Here is a 20,810-nt window from a genome sequence, read left to right as displayed (position 1 = left end):
TTCCTGCATGAGTCATTGGCATGGTTATGAGAGCAGCTACAGAAGGAGCAGCCACCTTCCACCAGCTCGGTAGGAAGCTATCCCCATGCACAAGGAGACACGTGTGGCTACCACCCAGCTCAGAGCAATGTCATAGTATGGACAGACAAGGACTGAAGGATCCTGCAAGGAGGTGGACATGCCTGACCTCCCTGTGTTCTCCATGCTTTCAACTCAGTTGTTTCAAACGTACCATCTGTTTCAAAAGATCCTTTACCTATTTAATGCTTCTAAAAGCCAACAATTCAAAACGCTGCCCTGCACCTGCCACACAGGGCCAGGAGCACTTCTGGGAGCATTCCCAGACCGGGCCAAGCAGCAGCACAACTGCAGGGATGAGGCAATTATTTTCGCCCAAAGGATGCCCGGTGCCCCGAGCTCCTGTTCCGCACCCTTAAGCTCCGCCGCATCCCCGACAGCCAGGCTGGCCCGGGGCTCACAGTTCCCCCCGCAGCTCTCCCGGTGCCGGCGGCTGCGCCCCCGTGCCCCCCCTCCCCCGCGCCGGGCCCGCCTCCGCGGCCGCGCAAGCGCCGCGCCGAGCCGGGCAGAGCCCAGCCGGGCAAAGCCGAACCAAGCCGAGTCGAGTCGAGCTGCGCTGAGCGCTGAGCCGAGCCGGGCCAGGTAGAGCGGCGCCGAATCGGGCAGAGCCGCGCCGCACCGAGCCGAGCCGAGCCGGGCAAGAGCCGGGACGCGCCGGGGCGCTACCTCCACCACCGCTCCGGAGTGTTCAGCACCGCGGGCACGGACAGCGCCCGCCGCCGCCGGCCATGGAGGCCGCGCCCGCCCCGCCGCCCCGGGAGCCGCGGCCCGAGGGGACGCGCCGCGGTCGCGACCCCGCCTCGCCCAGGTAGGAGCTGCGGGATCGGGACAGGGACGCGGAGCCGGTGCCCCGGCGGGTGGGAACTGCAGCCCTGCCGCCACCACCGGTTCTGTGTGTGGAAGTGGTCGGTGTCACCGGGTTTTCCTGGGACCGGGACCCCCCAGTCCTGCCGAGGTGTGTCCCATCCTCCCACCGGGGGTGCAGACAGAGTCCCTCGCAGCCTGCAAGGCTGCCCACCCGCGATTGGGCTCTGGCGACGTGTGCTGCCCAGCCGGGGTCCTGGTTGCTCCTGCCCTGGGGCCAGGAGCACCAAGCACAGCTATTTGTGCCAGGGGGGCTTCCTGGTTTGGCCTCGCGGGCAGGTTTTGATCCTGCAACATGGTGTGCTCTCCCTTCTGCAGCAACGGGAGAGCTATTGTTGGGAAGCTCAGCGTGTTTCAGACAGAGCCTTAGTGCAATCAGCTGTGGGCAAAAATGGGTTTCAGTCCAAAGATCTCCTCCATAAACCCCCACATCCCTCATCCCCCGTGACATATGCTCCCTTACCTGGTGTCTTAAGCCAGGTTAGCAGCCACAATCATCAACATTTTCTGGAAACATCAACAAGCCCAAAATCATGGGCAAGGAGCCATCCCATATTCACAAGTACATTGGCATTTGTTAGACCAGGGCAACAGACCTAAGCTCTTCAGATTCTGCTTGACAGAGCACACCCCGAGGTCAGCAGCACACAAATCCTTTCTGAAAGCCCAAGGGTTCCATTTGTGTCTGCTACAGGACATTCACGCTGAGGGAGCCCCACCCGCCCGGGAGCACTGGCAGGGCACTCAGACAGCTCTGATGTCCCCGGCCAGAGGCTGCTGTGCCTGGGGGTCTCAGTCTCCTGTGGCTCTCACACAGTCCAGCACTGCTTTAGACCTCGTGCATTCAATGGGGGCAAAGCTGTTACTGGAGCCATTTTCTTTGCTTGTCTGAGTACTCCTTGGCCATTCAGACAGGTCTTGAGATGAACACTGCAGCCTGCAAGAGGTAAGTTACAGACAGTTAAGCCACCTGACACAGATGCATTTCTCATCCATGCTGCTCACTCAGTCTTAGCTCTGTGGTCTCCACCTTCTGTCCTAGCCAAGGCTCTTCATCATCAATGCTCACTGCATCAGTAAAAAACCACAGATGATAGAAAACACCACTTTCCTCCCGGCCTCTTTCAGCCTGGGACACTAAAGTGGTGATTTTCTTTTCCTTTCCCTTTCCATTTAACCCTTTTTTTTTTTCCTTCTAAACAAGGCTTAGCAAGTATGATTTTCCCAGTGCAGACAGAGCTGTTCTGGCACTGAAGGCTGGGTGGGAGCCTTGAGCCCTCTGCCTCTGGCTCTATCCCAGCACAAACACCTGTACCCACAGCAGCAGCAGCAGCTGCCTGGTGGAAAGGTAAGGCCGTTTGCACAAGTCAATGGAAAGGTTTATAAAACTAAACTTTTCCTGGCAGACTACGTGGGAAGCAGAGTTTTGCAGTCTCATTAATTTTTCATGATGATTTAACATACTCAGGAGTCTCACTAACAAAAAAACTGTAGGTCTTCTCAAGGATATGCACGATCCTGCTGCTAGACTGAAAAAGCAAAACAAAAGAACTCAGCAGGAATTGTTCAGCGCACAAGGATTTGCCGCAGCCAGAGCAGGAGATGGATTGCTCAGGAGTGCCTGTCTCTCCCTGTCAGGGAGACAGGGAGCGAGATAACGAGGTGACAGTGAAACTCACTGAACCCTTCCCTAATCCCAGGGAAAGGGCATTCTTATCTCCTTAGAAAATACAAAGAAAAAAGCTCTTTTTCTCAAGAGCTCCACTGCAGTTTTGCTGGTGGTATGTTCAAAGAGAAATTTAAATTCCATTATAAAAGCACATTCTTAAAAAGTCATTTACAGCTCTCCAGGAAAAAGCTATTAGTCTAGATGGAAGCTGACCTATAGCACATGGATTTAATCCAGAAAGAATTCATATTTCTTTTTCATTGGGGAACACTTGCACAGCTGATATGCAAACAAAACTCTGCTAGAGGAAGGAAAAAAAGGGGAAAGAGAAACAAACTAGCTTTTTTTTGTTGTTGTTGAATGAAATTTTGTGGCACCTAATGTCTAATTGAGCAAAGGTTCTTGATGAAAAAGGGCTCTGGTTGTAGGCAAGGTACAGACTTCTGCCATTTTCCCACTTGTTTTTATTCCCCCTTGAGAATCCTGGGGCAACAGGAGAAGTTGTAGTTTGAGTCAGGCATCAGACAGCTCCATTCACTCAGTAGGTGTTTCCCATCTTTCATATGCAAAGTGCTTCTTTCTTGATCCTCTCTTTAGTATGCAAAGGGGGAAATGATCTATTAAAAAAACCCCCAGTGCTTATAGAAATGGGTTTGGTGATGAGGGTGGAATTAGGCAGAGAAAGGGGCCAGTCCTGCAAAAGGCTGAATATTTTTGGCCCATTACCCTCTCAGAACCTCTCCTGCTGCTCTCCTGCTGCTCTGGCTTGGGGGGGACAGCAAGACCAGAGAGAGCCAAAAACTGGAATTGCTTAGGAAAACGAAGGTGGTCATATGCTACTATTTCCCTGCGTGCAAAGCTTCCTCCAGCCCAGCTTGGCTCTGTGTGCTGCAGGACGAAACCATCCTGAGGGGAACGTGCTGGGAGCAAGAAGCCAACATGGCATGTTTCCAGTAAAGCACCTGCTAGGGCGGAGTGAGCAGCTAAAGCCTAAAGGCAGCTCCTGCAGCCATTCTCTGTGGGGCACAAGGATGCTGGTCTCTGGAAAAGGGAGATAATCCCTGCCAGGGGGACAGACTGACAGCATACAGCCCTTGGCTCCTGCCACAAACCCTGTATCCATCCCACCACATCCCTGCAGACCTGGAATGGCAGAAAACTTCTGGCCATTTCCTTAGAAATCCTGACCTTCTCTTTCCTGTTTCCTCGTGGGAAGAAGCTCCAGTCCGTTTGCTGGGTCCCCCACATACTTTGGGGTGTTTATGCCCTGGCACTCATCTCAGAGAAGCACTGCTGCACTCAGAGTGGCTTGGGCAGGTCCACAAATTGGATTATTATTCTGTCTAGACATCTCAGGGCAAGAGACAGGGAAGCAAACAGTGAGAGCAACACAGCTCACAGGTGTGGGTAACAGGAGCAGTTAACCCTAGTCCATCCCTTCCCTTATACCCCTTCTTTTCTCCTTTGTCAGCATCTCTCTGGTTGCATCCAGCTGAGCCTGGAAAAGAAAATGGAGGCTGTCAGCTGCCTCTGTAGGTTTTTCTGCAGCCAAGACACCATTTCTGCCTGTTTAATCCCAAACATATCAAATATCTGACACAGCCCAGAGTGGGAATGAATCTTAAAAATAGAAGTCTTTGTCAGTGTCAGCGTGGCAAGCAGAGTCCAGTGTGGTGCTCTGCCCTCTTCTCCTCATGTCTGACAGCAAACAGACATCAAAAATCCCCAGAAACATTCTCCTAACATAGTTCAGGGTCCTGAGGGCCCAGAAAAGTAATAGTGACACGGTTTCGGGCAAAGGAGGAGCAGCCTACGTGTCTGGTGCAGACCTCAGCAGAGCAAAGGTTAAGCTCACCAGCACTACAGCTAATTGGGAGAGCAGCAAGTGGAGACTTGAATTCTGCTGAGCTGCCAGCAGTGATTATCCAAACCCATCATTATTTGCAAGCTCCAGGTTTCCCTGGAGATGGTGGATAGCCAAGGTCACATCGTCATGGAGTTGGAGAGGGGTGAGCATAAGGGAACTCATATCCAGAGGGTGATTGACAGAGCTGTAATTGTTTAGTCTGAGAAAGAGATAATGGAGAGAAGTCACGAGTGAATGATCCAAACTTGCCAAAGTTATTCCAGAATCTGAAGTCACTGAGCAGGTCAGGGATTGAGTTAGGAAACGACATGCGGGGGAAGAGCAGAACTTGACAGCATTTCACAGCAAAGATGGTAAACAAGGAGAGTGTGATTTTGTGTGAAATATTAGACTCAACGTTACCAATGTATGTGCAGAAAACCCGGAGGCAATCTGCAATCTCCAAGAGTTTGGCATCTGCTTTCTCCACCAGGAGGTTTTGTAGCCGAGGGGTTTGTGGAGGAAGAATTTGTCATTGCATGGTCTCCTGCCTCTCCCTGACCACATTCAAAGTGTATTTTGTAAAAGCCCTTTTGTTCTGTCCAGTGTCACATACTCACCCTCAGATGAGGCAGGCAGGCTAATTAAGTCATGAAAAGCCTCTGGTCCCAGATTACTGTGCAGATACAGTAGTTTAAAGGGATAAGAATTTTGCTTTTCCTTTGAAAAAAAAATCTGAAATATAGTACAGGTGTAGGAACACCAAAACACAAGATGTGAGTGCAGCAGTGTCTTTATGAATTATTATGCACTGTAGGAGAACATCACCTATTTAAAGCACGCAGCTAGGGAAAATAATGGGATCAAGGTAGAGGAAAAAGAGTAACTTAGAGGCAACAAAAAGGGAGTCAGAAAAGGTCTAGACCTTGTCAAAGCATAACACTAGCATGACCACAGCTCTCTGATGAAAATTCCCTGCAGTACAAAACTACAAACCACAAAGTCACTGGACACATGGGAGGAGTGGGATGATTTACGCTTAAAGCTTGATAGTGTGGCTTGAGGGACCCTCCAGGTCAGCTGTCCCAAACAACCTCTGCCCCTGCACCTCACCAGCACTGTAGGGGACATGGTGGTTTAGCATGCTCCCATCAGGTTGCTGCTATAATTAGCAGAGAAGTGCAATGACTAATTGAAGGTGCAATTTTATGTGCTGACTGCCACAGACCCTGATCTTTCCCTGCTCTGTCTGCAGTGCTCCTGCCCCGTGCTGCACCTGAATCCCTCCCCAGGCTCTGATGGGGCTGTAAGAACCCCAAACAAGACTTCAGATTGCATCTCCTGAGCAGCTTTGGTGGCTCTGCATTTGTAATCTCATATATGACAAGTGTGGAATCTCCTGTTGTGAACTACCTTTACACAGAGCTCTAACACAAATCACACACTTGAGAGGCCAGGTAATCCTGTCACTAATCCACCTGGGACAGGACAGCAAGGACTTCAAGCCTATTGTTGATGTTATTTGACAAGTTCTGTGGGTGACTGGGACATCATTGTCACAGTCAGGAGCTTCTGCTTTGCCAGCTGCTCTCCCTCTTGCTGTTTTGAACCAGCTCAGTACCAGTACCTTGACTGCAGCTTAGAGGCAAATGAGCACTGGAACTGCTGGGGACAACCTTATCTCAACCTTATCTCACTGAGGGGAGATAAGGTGTGTGCACACACCTGTCTGCTGGTTTTCTGGCACCTGCTTCAGCACAGACACCACATCAATTATGGCTTCTGAAGTCAGGTCCCAGGAATGTGCTATCTGTGTCTGTAACTGCTGCAGCTTTCATTAGGCTTAGAAACTAAATGTAGCATTGGATGGTGGTTAATCAGGCAAGATTTCTCTGTTACTGCTCCCTGGACTAGTACAATGTGCACGTGAGGCTACATGTGATGCCTGTGCCTTGAGTGTCCACACTGGCAGTGGTGTAACTGCTACCACAAACATGACCCTGCTGTCATGATTTTAATGAAATAAGCCCATTTGGTACAATCATGAAATATAGTTTATCAGTGTTGATAAACTCAGCTGATGTTGGAAAGTACACAGCACAGACTGCCAAGGCCAATATGTCCTGCTTTCTGGAAAAAATAGCAATTTTCAAGCAATATTGAGCTAATAGTATTCTCCAGATTCTTTTGTCTTTAAAAATCTCATGCCAGTTAACTTTGGGTGCAATTCTAGAGACATGTAATCACTAAAATTCTGCCCTTTTCCAAGGCTGTGAGAAAAATATAAAAGATAGCCTTTCCCCAACTTTTTACCTTCATTTTTTCCCACATCACACCAGGTGCCTTAGGCTAAAGTTCATCTCACTGCAGTCTTGTTCCAACACTCATAATTATATTCTTTGATGACCTGAGACATTTTGTGATTCTGGCTGGCCTGAACTGTTTGTCCTTTTTAATCCTGGATGCCAGGCACTGCAGCAAGACACATCATTCAGCTGTAAGAGACCATGGCACGTGCTCTGAACAAGGACCAGAAACTGCTGCTGTTTGCATCTCTTGGGACAGTAATTCCTAAAGCATTTTTGGGGTCACAAGGACCTCAGTCTGTGGTGTGTGAAGGGGTTTTTGGTGTCACACATACTAAGCAATCCCTCAAAGTATGATTCAAACTTTCTCAAAGCTAGCAAAACCTCTCAGGCTCCATAAATCAAGAACTATAGGAATGAAATAATGTTTTACATTCCTTGAAGGGAAGAAAGTGTATCCTGCAGAAACCTCATTACTTGGGAACTAGAGTCTGCAAATGTTTTGTGTAAGTAAATCCAGCAGCCAGAGGATAGTCACGTTTCAAAGGATCTATAGAGATCCCAGTCCATCCCCTCCCTACAAGGTAAGACCAATAAAATTTGTTGCTGTCATCCTTGGGAGATGTGTGTCTAAAAAGTTCCTGAAGAGCCCTGTGGAGCATGCAGGACATGGGAGCCCTGAAGGAATGTGCCAGGCTGGAGGCTGAAGGCCCTGTTAGATGTCACAGCCCTCAGGTTCACTGCTCAGCTGTGTCAGTGCCAGGGATGACTCACTCCCCTGCTGACCCAACATGGAGCAGTGCCAGTCCTCCTGCAGAGCAATCACACTAATTAATCCTCCCAAGGAGTGCAGATAATTGAGTGGCTTCCTCATATGCAGATTCCTTTCAATTCTGTTTGTCCAGACTTGTGTAATTTCTCTGGGTCCTCAGTTAGGACCCTCCTGGCACAATGAAATATCCCAGAGAATTTTTGGGTCGGATATTACCCAATTTTTCCAACTTTTGAAGCAACACACACAAAGGATGGATTACAGAATTCTCCATCGCTTGGGATCCCTGAATGAGTCATGGATGTCTTTATAAAAAGCATAATCCAGTTCAGCCCTCAGGCAGACTCCTGGTAGAGGATACAGTGGGTGAGGTTTGACTTTTGTGTTGTGTGGGAGGTCTGTAAGCATCTCCAGTTTCTGAGATGCAGCTCCCCAGCGCAGCCTTTCAACCTCTCCCGTTTTACCTTTCCCTTCATTTCTCTCATAGGGAAAAACAAAATGCAGGACCTTGCCAGACCTGCCTTGCCATGCCAGAGATTGGGAATGCTGAGCTCAGCTACAGTGGCACTTCCTGGGAAAAAATCTGCCCAGTCCATCACTGCCCCATTCCTGCATCCCCCGGGCTGGGAGAAGACAACCTGCCCTCCTCCAGCCACACGCTTGGGCCAGTCTCCACCCAGTCCAACGGGCAGGTGCCAGCCAGCTGCCAGGACTCCCAGCAGCAGCACCCGTACTACCCCTGCAGCCAGGAGGAGTCCCGAGGCAGCTACGGCCTGCCCTCACTCCCTGGGCACGGCGAGAGGCCCGTGCTGTGCTCCCACCTCTCCAGCGGGGACCTTGAGGCCGCCTCCCACCCCGAGGCCTCGGAAACGCCCTGGAAGCAGTGGTCCCCCGGGCAGCGGCGGCCGGTGCAGCACCACGTTGTGACAGTCAGGTAAGGGCACAGCGAGGGCGGCGTGAAAGAGTGGCTTCCACACTCGGTGGGGGGACTGGGAGGGATGAACAGGGGCTGAGCTGTGGTAGATGAAACGTGGGTTTGTTCTTCAGCTCGGGGCAGCAGCTGCTCCAAAACACACAGAAGGATCCAGTTTGCTCTCTACCTCTGTGTGGGTGTACAGAGAGCAGCCATTCCCATGCCAGGGAGAGGTGGGATTTCCTTCTCAAGGGAGTGGCTGGCTAAAGCCAAGGTCACTCAGTCACTCCTAGGTCATGCAGCTGTGAATAGGCCCATCTTCCTTTACCTCTGTATTTTCTCCCTTTGCACTCCAAGCCACCCAGCTGCCAGTCCTTTATCTTGGCAGAGTTCTCAGTGGTGGGAATAGAGTTTGTTCTTTTCCTGCCCCCACAGAAGCTGCTGCCAGTGCTGGGAGGGAATGGCAGCAGAGGGCAACAGCTGAGCAGTGAGAGATACAAAAGGGGAGAACATTATTTGGCTTTCCAGGTTGGGCAGCAACCAGGGTATGAATTCTTTCTTGTCCATGACAGAATCCATTTGTGTGCAGTGCCTGGGTAACAAGAGCCTGAGCTACAACTCTGCTCCTTCCAGCCAGCACCATCCTTCCTCCTGAGTGTGCCTTTTAGGGTCCACTCCTGGCACAAGAGATCGTGATCCCTTCACTGCTGTAGCCATAGCCACTGAATCCTGATAAAAGATGGCGCAGGATTCCTTTCTTGCCTGTGTACAGCATTGCAGTGTTAGGCACAAAGGCCCTTTAGAGTCTCATTTTCCAGCCATTTACACAGGATTTAATTTGCTTGTGTTTGTGTAGAGGAACTGCAGTCAAAGGAGCCTGGGTCCTTTTTCTGAATCGCTTTCCTGGATCCTTTTTCTGGATCCTTTTTCACTCATGTGCTATCAACAAAATTGCCAACCACATCCTCTGTAACAGGTTATTTAAGTAGGAAGCACAACTGGATTGTAAATCCCTGGCAGAGTGTGCAGCGCCAGCAGTCAGAAAAGTGATAACATAATAATGCCAGAATGAGGTTTTTAATCCAAGCAAATCTGCTTGAAGAGCTATTGTGAGGGAATTAGCACAGGATGGGCAGTGTACTGCTGGAGAGAGACCTCGCTTTGATAATCTGGGCAGGCTTTTGCTCTGCTCCTCTCTGTCCCGAATCTGCAGAGCATTAGCGTGACGAGCAAAACACAGAATCATTTTTTACATGAGCCACCCGGAGTGACTGTGCCATGGGGAGCTCTCCTCCACTGCTTCTCCATTTCTCCCACTCATAACAAGGCCAGGAAGGATGAGCTGCCTCAAGGTTGGCTGCTGCAAGGAGGGGGGACCATCTGCCCGACACAGATACTGGAGTGCAGCAGGACCTTCTCCCAGGCTGAGCAGGAGTGTGGGAGGGTGAGAGGAGGAGGGAGCACTGGCTGAGCAGAGCCTGGCACAGCTGTGGAAGGAGGTGGGAGCAGTTCCCTGCGAGCTGTGACCAAGCCAAGGCCGTGCCAGACTGGGCCATGTTTCAAGGGGATGTTTCAGAGCAGAAAGAGAGAGCAGAACAAAAGGTCCTGGAGATACCTGACCCAACAAGATGCAGCTTTTCTGCCAGGATGCTGGTGGAAGGCTTGTCCTCAGGGATTCACTAACAAACTTTGGCTCCCCTGGGGAAGGCTTCTTTATTTCCCCTCTTAGAGCCCTTCAAGCAGGAGTAACAAATGCTCCTCTGAAGAAAATCCAAATCAAATATTTTTAGCAGCTCCACTGGCTTTCTGCTCTTATAGCCTGAAAAGACAGTCCTTGGAGGGACCCAGGAAACAAATGAGAGTCACCTTTTTGGTGAGCTGAGCTAAAGAGAAAATAAAAACTAACTATAGTTGTTGCTAGCCCAGCTCATGAGATTTGAAAAAGAGGTTTGCTTTTGTCAAGAAACACTTTAGGAAGTGCAGGGAAAGCACTTAAACCAGACAGATTTTAATGGATTTCTATAGGACTGCATTGCTAATGTTCAGTTCTCTGGAAGGTTTTCTGAGAGGGACAAAGGAGGAGTGACTACATGGCTTCCCATCCTGTTTGGTTAAAATGGGAGAGGAAAAGGCTCTATTATTCATTTAACTGATTCACACAGTGACAGAACTGTGGCAGCGCTGGCTCACCTTGGTGCTTACATCGCTGCAAGGGTTAATCTGCTCAGGGATCAGCCCAGCACTGATAGGGCTTCCCAGGAAAATAATAAATGAACACATCTTTTTTCCTTTCTCTCTGCAGACATGACAAAGCTTTCAGGATGCCAAAAAGGTATGTTGAACAGCAAAAGCTTCCTTGTCCTTCCTTGTACCCTGTGATCAGTGCTCTCCTGTCCTGCTATTAGGAGAAGCAGAGTGCTCCTGCTGGTGACATCCCAGCAGGCCCGGCTCCAGAGGCGAGGTCAGCGCTCCTGGGGCTTTCCACTCCTTGGAAAAATCTCCCTGTGCTTGTGAGATCAATTCAACCTGCATTAATGAATAGTAACATTGTCTGAGTAGCTGTTCTTGGGCAGGTGCCTGGCTCTAACCCATATGGTAGCTTTATATATATATTTATATATATATAATAATTCTAGATGTGTCTGTGTGTGTGTGTGTGTAAGATTAATCCAGCTTGTCTTATCAGAGGAGCAATAAGGAAAAGAGCCCATCCATGAAGTAAACTCATCTTTTATAAAGACAGAAAATTTTAAATACATTTATCAAAATTAAAATAATTTGATTGCCTTCTACTTTTGTTTAAAATCTGACTTTTGTAAACTATTGCTTCTGGATGGTTTGGATATGCACCTTCTGTCATCAGCGACCGCAGCTGGTTTTTTTGTTCTTTTTTCTGGTAATTGGACATGGAAATATCCAAAATAGCCTCCAGAAATTAGGTACTCTAATGAGTGAAGAGCAGTTTTGTTCATTTTTATAGTAAAGACTTCATCTATGAAAACAAACTTGATAAGGCAATTGTAAATTGAAAAAAAAAAAAGGCAAAATAACAAAAAAATCAAAAGTCATGTGAAAAGCTGCTTGAAGTGCTTGTGATGACTTCTAATTCTGAAATAGCTGTGGTGGAGTCCCAGGCAAAAGGGGGAAAAGAGCAGGCAAGGAGAAACATTCCATCTCAAATAAAGTTCATGACTATTTCACTTGCCTTCACAAACATTTGTCAGCTATTTTTGTTCAAAGAATTTTTTATATTTCAAAAGTACATCAGAACACAAAAGAACTAGCCTGCCAAACCAGAGCAGGAACCCATTCTGCTATCTTACATCTCAACTGATATTTCTGAGGAAGACAAAAATCTTGACATAGTAAAACTTACACTGGTAAAAAATGTGGGAGAGTAACATTCATAGATCATCCTATATGTGAGACAGTTTGTCCCAAAGGAAAAACGGAACTTGGAGAGAAAATTTTACACAAGCTCCTTAAGAACAAAAGTAACTGACAAATAATACTTGGGCCAGAGTAAGCTGCTTCCCTGGAAGGGTTTTGATGTCATCAAAATTTTGTGATACATCATTAAAATTGAATGTATTCTAGTGAACATGTATGAATTTAGAGCAGTGTCTAAATACACTAATTTAGACCAATGACAATGGGCTTGCTTGGGTCAGTTACCTTCAAGGACTCTTCAGAATTACCCAAAGATTTCTCAGGGTCCAGTTTGGAAATCTGTAGCCTAAACTGTTGCAGCCACCAGCTGACATTGCACAATCTGGGGGAAATTAAGAGGCTCTTTCTAAATGCAATCTTTGAACTTAAATGTTTAAAGCTTCATTTTGCTTGAGGACACAAGAGTCTGGTTTTTATTATTTCTGATTGAAAAAGCTGGAAAACGCAGAGAGGCAAAATGTAATTACCCGAGTTAATTAGAGCTGCCTGCAAATATCCAGTTAGAGGTGTAATGTGTTCATTAATAGCTGCACTAGAGCCTCCAAGCTTCACAGTAAATAACTGCAAACCAGAGACCCTGATTTTCTCCTTCCAGTTACTGCCAGCTCAGTGGCTCAGCAGCAGGTTTGTGCTCAGAGCAGAAGCACCTTACCAGCTGCATTGTTCTCCTCCTGTTGTGCAGTTACTCGCAGCTGCTGGCGGAGTGGCCGCTGGCCGTGCTGCTGCTGTGCTCCGTGGCGGCGGCCGTCTGCAGCGTGGCTGGGCTGCTGCTGGGGAACCTGCCTGACTTTGCACAGCCCCTCATGGTGAGTGCCTACAGCTCAGGGATCAACGGCAATGTAAGGAAATCCACGCCCAACCCGTGATATCAATCGTCCCTCCACGATGAGCAGAATGTGCCAGTCCTGCACAGCTGGCCCTGACACACAGGGAGAACACAGCCCACGCTTGTCCCTCAGCTGTGCTGTGCACTCCCACCATGCCCTCACTGCAGTGTGGAGACACTGCCAGCACAAACTGGGATTGCTCCCTTTGCTCCCTGTCCAAGGCTGGAAGGCTGGGATTGCCCCCAGTGAACAGCTGGGCTTGGCAGAGCTGAGATAGAGGAGCTGGCTTTGGCTCCTGCAGTCTGTGCATCAGGCTTTTGGAGAGCATGCCCTGTTCTGAGCACTGTGCTCATGGAATGTTTTCCATGAGGAATGCCACATTCCCTAAAATCATCCCTGCTCTGGCTCCTGGAGGAATCTTGAGAAAATAAGAATACACTAGACTTTGTCCACAAAAAAGAAAATTAGTGCAATTTCTGTAAGGAACTACTACCCTTAAAAAGGAGGAGAAATTCTTGGTAGATCAGGGATAGATAATTGTAGTCATTGTTGATGGGAAGGGAAAGAGAAGTGGAAAGGAAAGGGAAAGGGAAAGGGAAAGGGAAAGGGAAAGGGAAAGGGAAAGGGAAGGGGAAAGGGGAAGGGAAAGGGAAAGGGAAAGGGGAAGGGGAAGGGGAAGGGGAAGGGAAAGGGGACGGGAAGGGGAAAGGGAAAGGGGACGGGAAGGGGAAAGGGAAAGAGGAAGGGAAAGGGTTCATATATTTTCTCTTATCTCTGGGATCCAGTATTTCCAGGGAAAGTTCAATTTGTGTATCTCTCCAAGATGCAGTAATAGTCTCCTACAGTTTCCATGTGCTGGAGGAGGCCTAAGGAAGCTGAGCTGAAGTGGAGCTGTGACAAAGCCCTTTTCCTTGGTGCAGGGTTTCGAGCCACGGGACACCGACATTGGGAGGAAGCTCATTGTGTGGAGGAATATTGAGAGCCATACAGGCTACAAGAAGACTCTTTCCCTTTCTCCCTATGCCAAGAAGAAAAGGTATTTGAGCTTGGTTTGGGGGATTTGAGGAACATGTTGGTTGTAAAGTCACGTATTAAATATGCCAGAATATTTATGTGAATTCCATACATCCTATGCTTAAAAGCAACTGAGGCATTGGAGGGTTTGAAGTCCTTGTGCCTGCAATGGATTTAGGCTCCCTATTGCTGTGTCTGGCACCAGAGCCTTGTCAGTGAATGTAACTCCCAGGCAGACACTCTCTTGTTAATAATCACAGTTATTAACAATAATCTGGCCTCTTGCTAGCTATGATGACCTTGGCATTGGCAGAGGACAGAAGGCTGCTCAGGGAGAACAAGCAGCGAGGACACGGAGAATGGTGGAAACCAGCTACGGAGCAGATGGATTCTTCTGTGGTCCCCCAGGTGACTGAAATCTTGGTGAGGCAGTAAATACTGCACACCCAGAACTCAACTGACAGAACTGTCAGAGCTCAGGACACAGGGAATACTCTGAATTTGCTCTAAGCAAGCAGTGTGTGCAGTTCCACCTGTGAGAGCTCTGGCAGTGCCCTCCCAGCACGTCTTACTTCGGTGGTCACAAAAGGCTGGTTCAGAAATTCTGAAGAGTTATTTCTCCTTCTTAACTCTTTGCCATAGTTCTTGTTTTCCCTTTAGAAATATACCTTGCAAACACATATTAAAGGACCAATGTTTCCACCATTTACCCATATCAAAAGTGAATACTCTGAAAAAACAGCACATGCCCCACTTGCTGTCTGCTCCCTCCCCTTGTCTGCTCCCTCTCCCTCTCTGTTCCTTCCTTCTTTTCTTCTTGAAAAGTGTACATGGCAGTAAAATCTGGAGAGAAAAACAGAAAACTCCCACACCCCCCAGACTTGTCCCAAAATGGGCAGTAAGTAGAAAGGAGAACAGCATTAAGATATTTTTGTTCTATCCACCTCTGGAAACAAGTCACACACCAAACACACAGCTCCTTGGGGGTTTTTGGCTGGGCTCAAGCTCCTTCCTTGTTCCAGGGATGCAGAACCAGATGCCAGCAGTCACTAAAGGCAAGCTGACATTTGATTTTGAGAATGCCCTGATGCTGCTGACCTATTCCAAGGGGCAGGGGCGAGGTCACACAAGGCACATGCTCACTACTGTCTTGTGACCTGCTTCCCTCCAGGGAGCCCTCCAGAGCAGTCCTACAGACAGAGATATATTCCTTTTTTCTGTGAAGACAGAGTCTACTCCAAACAGCCTGGCTGATTCATCTTCATTACCTCATTTTATGATTTTTTTTTCCTTCTTCTTTATTTCAGAAAAGAGCTATTCCCAGCTGGTATTTATGTCCACAACTGCTGGGAGCTTATGGAACTTGCAAGCAATTCAGTCTATGTGTCAAATGGAACAAGACAAGGTCAGTGATGGCAGGAAGAACACATGTACAGGCTGTCTCTTTTCTGTCTGCTGCAGTCTTTGATGTCTTGCTGAGAGGATGCCAGACAAAAAACAGGCCATGCGACAGGTTTCACCTGGAGGATTCCAAAACATTTCACCTACTTGGCAATACAGGGATGATCCCACCTGCCAGTTGCAAATTAAACAAGAATAAATGGAGACTGAACAGGAGCTGGTCCAGAAGCTAAAGGTGTCCATCAGAAGCTGCTGAGGATTTTGGGCAGCAGAACATAATTACAGAAATTGAGCTACCAGCTTGGAGACTGGTGGCAAGTTTTATAAGTGGGAAGTTTAATTGGATGAGCTGTATTTGCTATAGAAGCCAAAATTTCAAATCTGTAGTTATAAAATATAAATAATGGACAGGGTTTGATTTTTGCAAAAGGCTACCAACTTTCCAAAATTTTGGTGTTTGGGATTTGTCCCTGGGAGGATGGCCAGGGATTGGTGGTACATGTTGGATAAAGGGGAAAGAGGAGAGGAGAGGAGAGGAGAGGAGAGGAGAGGAGAGGAGAGGAGAGGAGAGGAGAGGAGAGGAGAGGAGAGGAGAGGAGAGGAGAGGAGAGGAGAGGAGAGGAGAGGAGAGGAGAGGAGAGGAGAGGAGAGGAGAGGAGAGGAGAGGAGAGGAGAGGAGAGGAGAGGAGAGGAGAGGAGAGGAGAGGAGAGGAGAGGAGAGGAGAGGAGAGGAGAGGAGAGGAGAGGAGAGGAGAGGAGAGAATTACTGCAGTGAGTAAGGAACACTGAGGCTGCAAGAGAGGGTCTGACCCGATGCCCCCTCATGTTTTTCAGATACGCTCCCACGTGCATTTTAGAGACCTCTGCCAGCGCACTGAAGCCAACGAATGCTGCCCAAGCTGGTCCCTGGGGAACTACATTGCTGTCCTGTACAACAGGTCTTCCTGTCTGGAGATAACCCAAGGGGACATCTCCCACACGCTGGCCCTGCTCCGTGCCTGTGCCCCAGACTACCACCGAGGTGTCCTCACTCCCTCCTGCATAGGCCCCGAAGCTGCCAGGCAGAAACACTCTCAGTGTGCCCAAGTCCCAGAAAAATGTACCCGCTTCAATGCCATCTACCAGCTGCTTCACTTCCTGGTTGACAGGGACTTTCTCAGTCCCCAGACAATGGAGTACCAAGTGCCCTCTCTCAAATACAGCCTGCTTTTCCTGCCTACAAGAAAAGGTGCATCTATGATGGGGATCTACTTGGACAACCTTGAAACCTGGGATCTGTTTGATAACTACACATCTATCACTGGAATGGACCTGGGCCTTAAACAGAAACTATTCCAGCACTACCTTTTACTCGATACTAAGTATCCAGTCCTGGCAATATTATCTATTTTTCTAAGCATTTCTTTTTATTTACGCTCAGTGTTTATTACCCTGATGGTCTTGCTCGCTGTTGTCAGTTCTTTGATGATCTCCTACTTCTTGTACAAGGTGGCCTTCAGATTCACCTATTTCCCTTTTGTAAACCTGACAGCAGTCATCATTCTCAGCAGCATTTGTGCCAACCACACTTTTGTCTTCTTCGACCTGTGGAACCTCAGCAAGAGCCAGAACCCTTCCGCCGGGCTCGCTCAGTGGGTGAGTCAAACCATGCACCACTTTGCCTATCTCATGCTGGCCTCGTGCTTCACAACTGGTGCTGCCTTCTACGCCAGCTACATCAGCAACATCACAGCCATCCGCTGCTTCGCTGTCTACATGGGCACCTCGGTGCTGGTGAACCTGGTTTTCATGATGACCTGGCTGCCCTCTTCGGCCGTGCTCTACGAGCGCTACATCACAACCACCTGCGTTTACAAGCCAGAAGCCTACTGGAACAACAGCAGCCACAAGAGAGTGGCTCTCTCCGTCCATTACATCCTCCGGGCTCTCCAGAACACACTGTCTGAAACCTCCAAGCTGCTCTTTGAAAAGCTTCTGCCTTGCGGGGTCATCAAGTTTCGGTACATCTGGATCTGCTGGTTTGCTGCCTTAGCCATAGGAGGTGCCTACATTTCCTGTTCCAACCCCAAACTCAAACTCCCGACTCTGGAGACGTCGTCCGTCCAAGTGTTCAGGCTGAGCCATCCCTTTGAGAGGTACGATTCCGAGTACTGCCACCAGTTCATGTTTGAGAGGCTGGAGCACGGAGAAGGGCAGCGTATGCCTGTCACCATAGTCTGGGGCATTCTGCCCGTGGATAACGGGGACCATTTCAATCCAAAAAGCAATGGCACCCTAGTGACAGACACCACCTTTACCATCCAAAACCCTGATGCCCAGAAGTGGCTCCTCGAATTCTGCCAAAAAGTGAAGAACAGAACTTTTTATTACCCTGATGCAGAACAGAAGTCTACTGTGTGCTTCATGGAGGAGTTCCTCAGGTGGATGAACAGTCGCCAGTGCTCCCAGCGAGACCACAGCTTCAACCTTTGCTGTAACCAGTTCTCCTTCCCTTACAGAAGCGAAGCCTTCCTGCACTGCATCAAAATGATGCTCCTGGAAGAGGGCAGGGAAGGGGCAGAAACACATGATATGGGCCTCAGGTTTGATGGGGAGGGAAATGTCGCTGCCTTAGTGCTGCAGTTTCAAACTATCTATCATTATACCTTCAACTATAGCAGAGCCAAACAATTCTATGAGGAAATCAGCCTCTGGATAACAGAGGAAATGAAAACTGCCCCTGTGGGGCTTCAGAACGGATGGTTTACCAGTAAACTAGAGCTGTACAACCTCCAGCACAGTCTCAGCACAGAAACCATGGTGGTCATGGGGCTCTCCATAGCCATTTCCTTTGTGGTGCTGCTGCTCACGACCTGGAATGTTCTCCTTAGCGTTTTCTCCGTTACTGCCATTGCAGGCACCGTCCTGGTAACCACCGGCCTCTTGGTCCTCTTGGAGTGGCAGCTCAACGCAGTGGAGTCTCTCTTCATTTCAGCTGCAGTCGGTCTCTCTGTTGACTTCACTGTCAACTACTGCATCTCCTATCACCTGTGCCCCCATTCCGACCGCCTGAGCCGAGTGGCCTTTTCCCTGAAGCAGATGAGCTGTGCCACAGCCATGGCAGCTTCTGCTCTCTTCTCTGCAGGGGTCATTATGCTGCCTGCCACGGTGCTGGCGTACAGGAAGCTGGGCATATTCATCATGATGATCAATTGTATCAGCTGTGGGTTTGCCAGCCTCTTCTTCCAGTCGCTCTGCTGCTTCTTCGGCCCAGAGAAGAATTGTGGGCAGATCCTCTGGCCTTGTGCCCACACCATGAAAGACTACTCTGATGACTCCGGGCCGAACGGAAACTTTGCCTGTGGGGGCAGCGAGAAGCAAAACCGGTTGCGGAAGGTCCAGGAGTCCAACACTGCAAATGAGCAATATGAGCTCCAACCCTTGTCTAGGAAACTCAGCGACAGTTTTGACAACAGCACTTCCACAAGCAAGCTGTCCAACCGGCCCTCTGTGCTCTCTGAAGACATACAAGTTGAAGACAACAGATGCCCTCGAGTGGGAACGCACCCCTCCGTGGAAAGAGAGAGACAGAGTCTGCAGGACCCGCTCGGAGACCAGCAGATCAGCCTGTGCCAGTGTCCTGCCTTGCAAACTTCCTCTCCTTACAAGCACAGCACCTCAGAAACAGAAATTCACAGGGAGAGACTCTGCCGAGATTGCCGCTGTCAAAAGTATGGTCTGAAAGCATGGGATGGGTCTGGGCTGGAGCACATCCAGCCAGCTGGCATGAAAGAAGAAGGGCAGCTCAATAAATCCCAGTGCTCCAGTGACACTGCCCAGCAGCAGTCAGATTATACCTCAGACCACAGCCCTCTCCCTGCTGCTGACATCTACAAAATTCACAGATGCCTTTGTTCTCTTGGCAGCTCTTTTGATATGCTCAACATCTCCAGCGAGACGTCAATCAGCGATTTCGAGCAAGGCCTGAAGCTGGCGGAATCAGCCAGTTCCTGTCCCGATGCCTTAGAGCTGTCTGACTCCTACGGTACCGAGCGAGGGTACCTGAACGGGAAGAGAGATACCCTGCGGCTGGACCTGAGGGAGACGGTCTTTGATGTCTCTCCAGCTGCATCACAGCAGAACAGCTCTTCGTGGAAAAATCGCTTTGGAGTGGGGAACGAAGGGCCGGTCGTGCTGCCCAACAGCCAGCCAGACATGCCTGATGTCTGGATCAAACGATCCAGTGCACAAAGTTCTGGTTACAACAGCTGAGACCTCGCAGAAAGCAAAGCTGCTGCCAGGGAAAGGGGAAGCCTGAATGTCCTTAGAGCTGTAAATATCAATTTTTTCCTCCCACCTCTCCCAGAGCTGAGACTGAGACTATTTCTTAGCATTTCAGCTGTGCAAACCGTGTGTTTTCACAGGAATCAGCAGATCTGATGCCAGTGAGGATGTGAGAGCCATCGTGATGGACTACAAGCCCTTTGACTTCCAGTGTGTGGTGCCATGTTCAGAGCTGTTCACAGGACTTACCGAGTACACCTGGTTTGTCATTTCCTACAAGGTGATTAGGTTTTGTTTGCTTGAGATAAATTATGAGGTGAAGCTCCCCAGGTATTTAATGACAGAGAAAGAGAGCTCATGTTAAAAAAAAAAAAAAATCCCAAAACTGAACTACTGAAAATCTAGGTATCAAGTGAAGTGTATTGTGAATAATAAAAAATAAAGTATTTAATTTTCTATTTTATGCAAAGTCCAGATCTACAGACCCCATCCAAATAGCTCAGATATTACTAAAAGTCCTGTCAAGATTTCTGAGTTGACACAGCTTCTTCCTGACTGTGGAAGAGGCTGTAGAATCCAGCCCAAACCTATTTCCAGTAACAACTTCTGCTTGTTTTATCTGAAGGAATTTTAATACTGCCAAAGATTTTCAGTGTGAATTTCCCCCTTGAAGGATTAAGTTCTTGTCCCCCCCAAACTCAGGTGCCTTGTTGTGTCCTCTTTACAGAGTGTTTCCACTCAAGGCATTCCCCTCAAACATATAACTTTTTAAAATTCACATATCTGGTGAATCTTGAATTTTAAGGTTTTTCCCCTCTCTACCATAAACAAACAGGAAAACAAATATTTATTTGCCCTTATTTGTTGAAAAATAAAACATTCTCTCTACAAGTTGACATACAATAAATGATTATAACAACCTTTCCTAAAATCTGTGTAATGCTTCATTGTCACCAAGAGCACTGTGCTTATTCATCTTTTAAGTGCCCAACATATTTTCCAAGGGGAAGTACACATCTTTAAAATACTTATTCTTCTGACATCCACAAGTTATCCCTGTGCTGTGGGACACAGACAGCAACTCCCTGATATCCATTAGGGACATGGACTTTTAAAGCTAATACCAGAGTTGGAAACATGTCAAACATGTCAGTTGCGTGGTTCTGTATTTTTCACGTTTCAGTTTTAGGGTTTTTTCCTGAGATTGTCATAGTGAATGTTCAGATGGGTATTTAGGCAGCCAAAGCCACCCTGAGGTTGGAACTGCAGCATCCTCCTCAAGGAGCGGCTCCCCCCTTTGCTGTCGGGAGAGATTGGCCACCCATTAAGAAAACCATGTTAGCAAACATTGCAAAAATGTCTTTAAGTCGGGAAACATTTTATACAGAAGCCTCATTTCACCTTGCG

At 48.5% G+C, this 20,810-nt stretch overlaps 1 protein-coding gene across 1 annotated transcript; it reads left to right on the top strand.

The window, feature by feature from the left end:
- The first annotated feature begins 515 nt into the window (after positions 1–515).
- Positions 516–19,807, top strand: DISP2 (dispatched RND transporter family member 2). Its single transcript, XM_005494815.4, has 8 exons — positions 516–886; positions 8,023–8,469; positions 10,751–10,780; positions 12,581–12,704; positions 13,646–13,761; positions 14,029–14,147; positions 15,047–15,144; positions 15,975–19,807. Exons 1-8 carry the CDS (start codon positions 807–809, stop codon positions 19,389–19,391), a joined length of 4,431 nt encoding a protein of 1,476 aa, XP_005494872.3. The 5' UTR covers positions 516–806; the 3' UTR covers positions 19,392–19,807.
- Positions 19,808–20,810: the final 1,003 nt, after the last annotated feature.

Source organism: Zonotrichia albicollis, chromosome 6 (genome assembly GCF_047830755.1).
Source record: "Zonotrichia albicollis isolate bZonAlb1 chromosome 6, bZonAlb1.hap1, whole genome shotgun sequence".
Classification (NCBI taxonomy): Eukaryota; Metazoa; Chordata; class Aves; order Passeriformes; family Passerellidae; genus Zonotrichia; species Zonotrichia albicollis.
The sequence above is the reverse complement of the archived record's forward strand: the minus strand, read 5'-3'. Positions and strand labels throughout refer to the sequence as shown.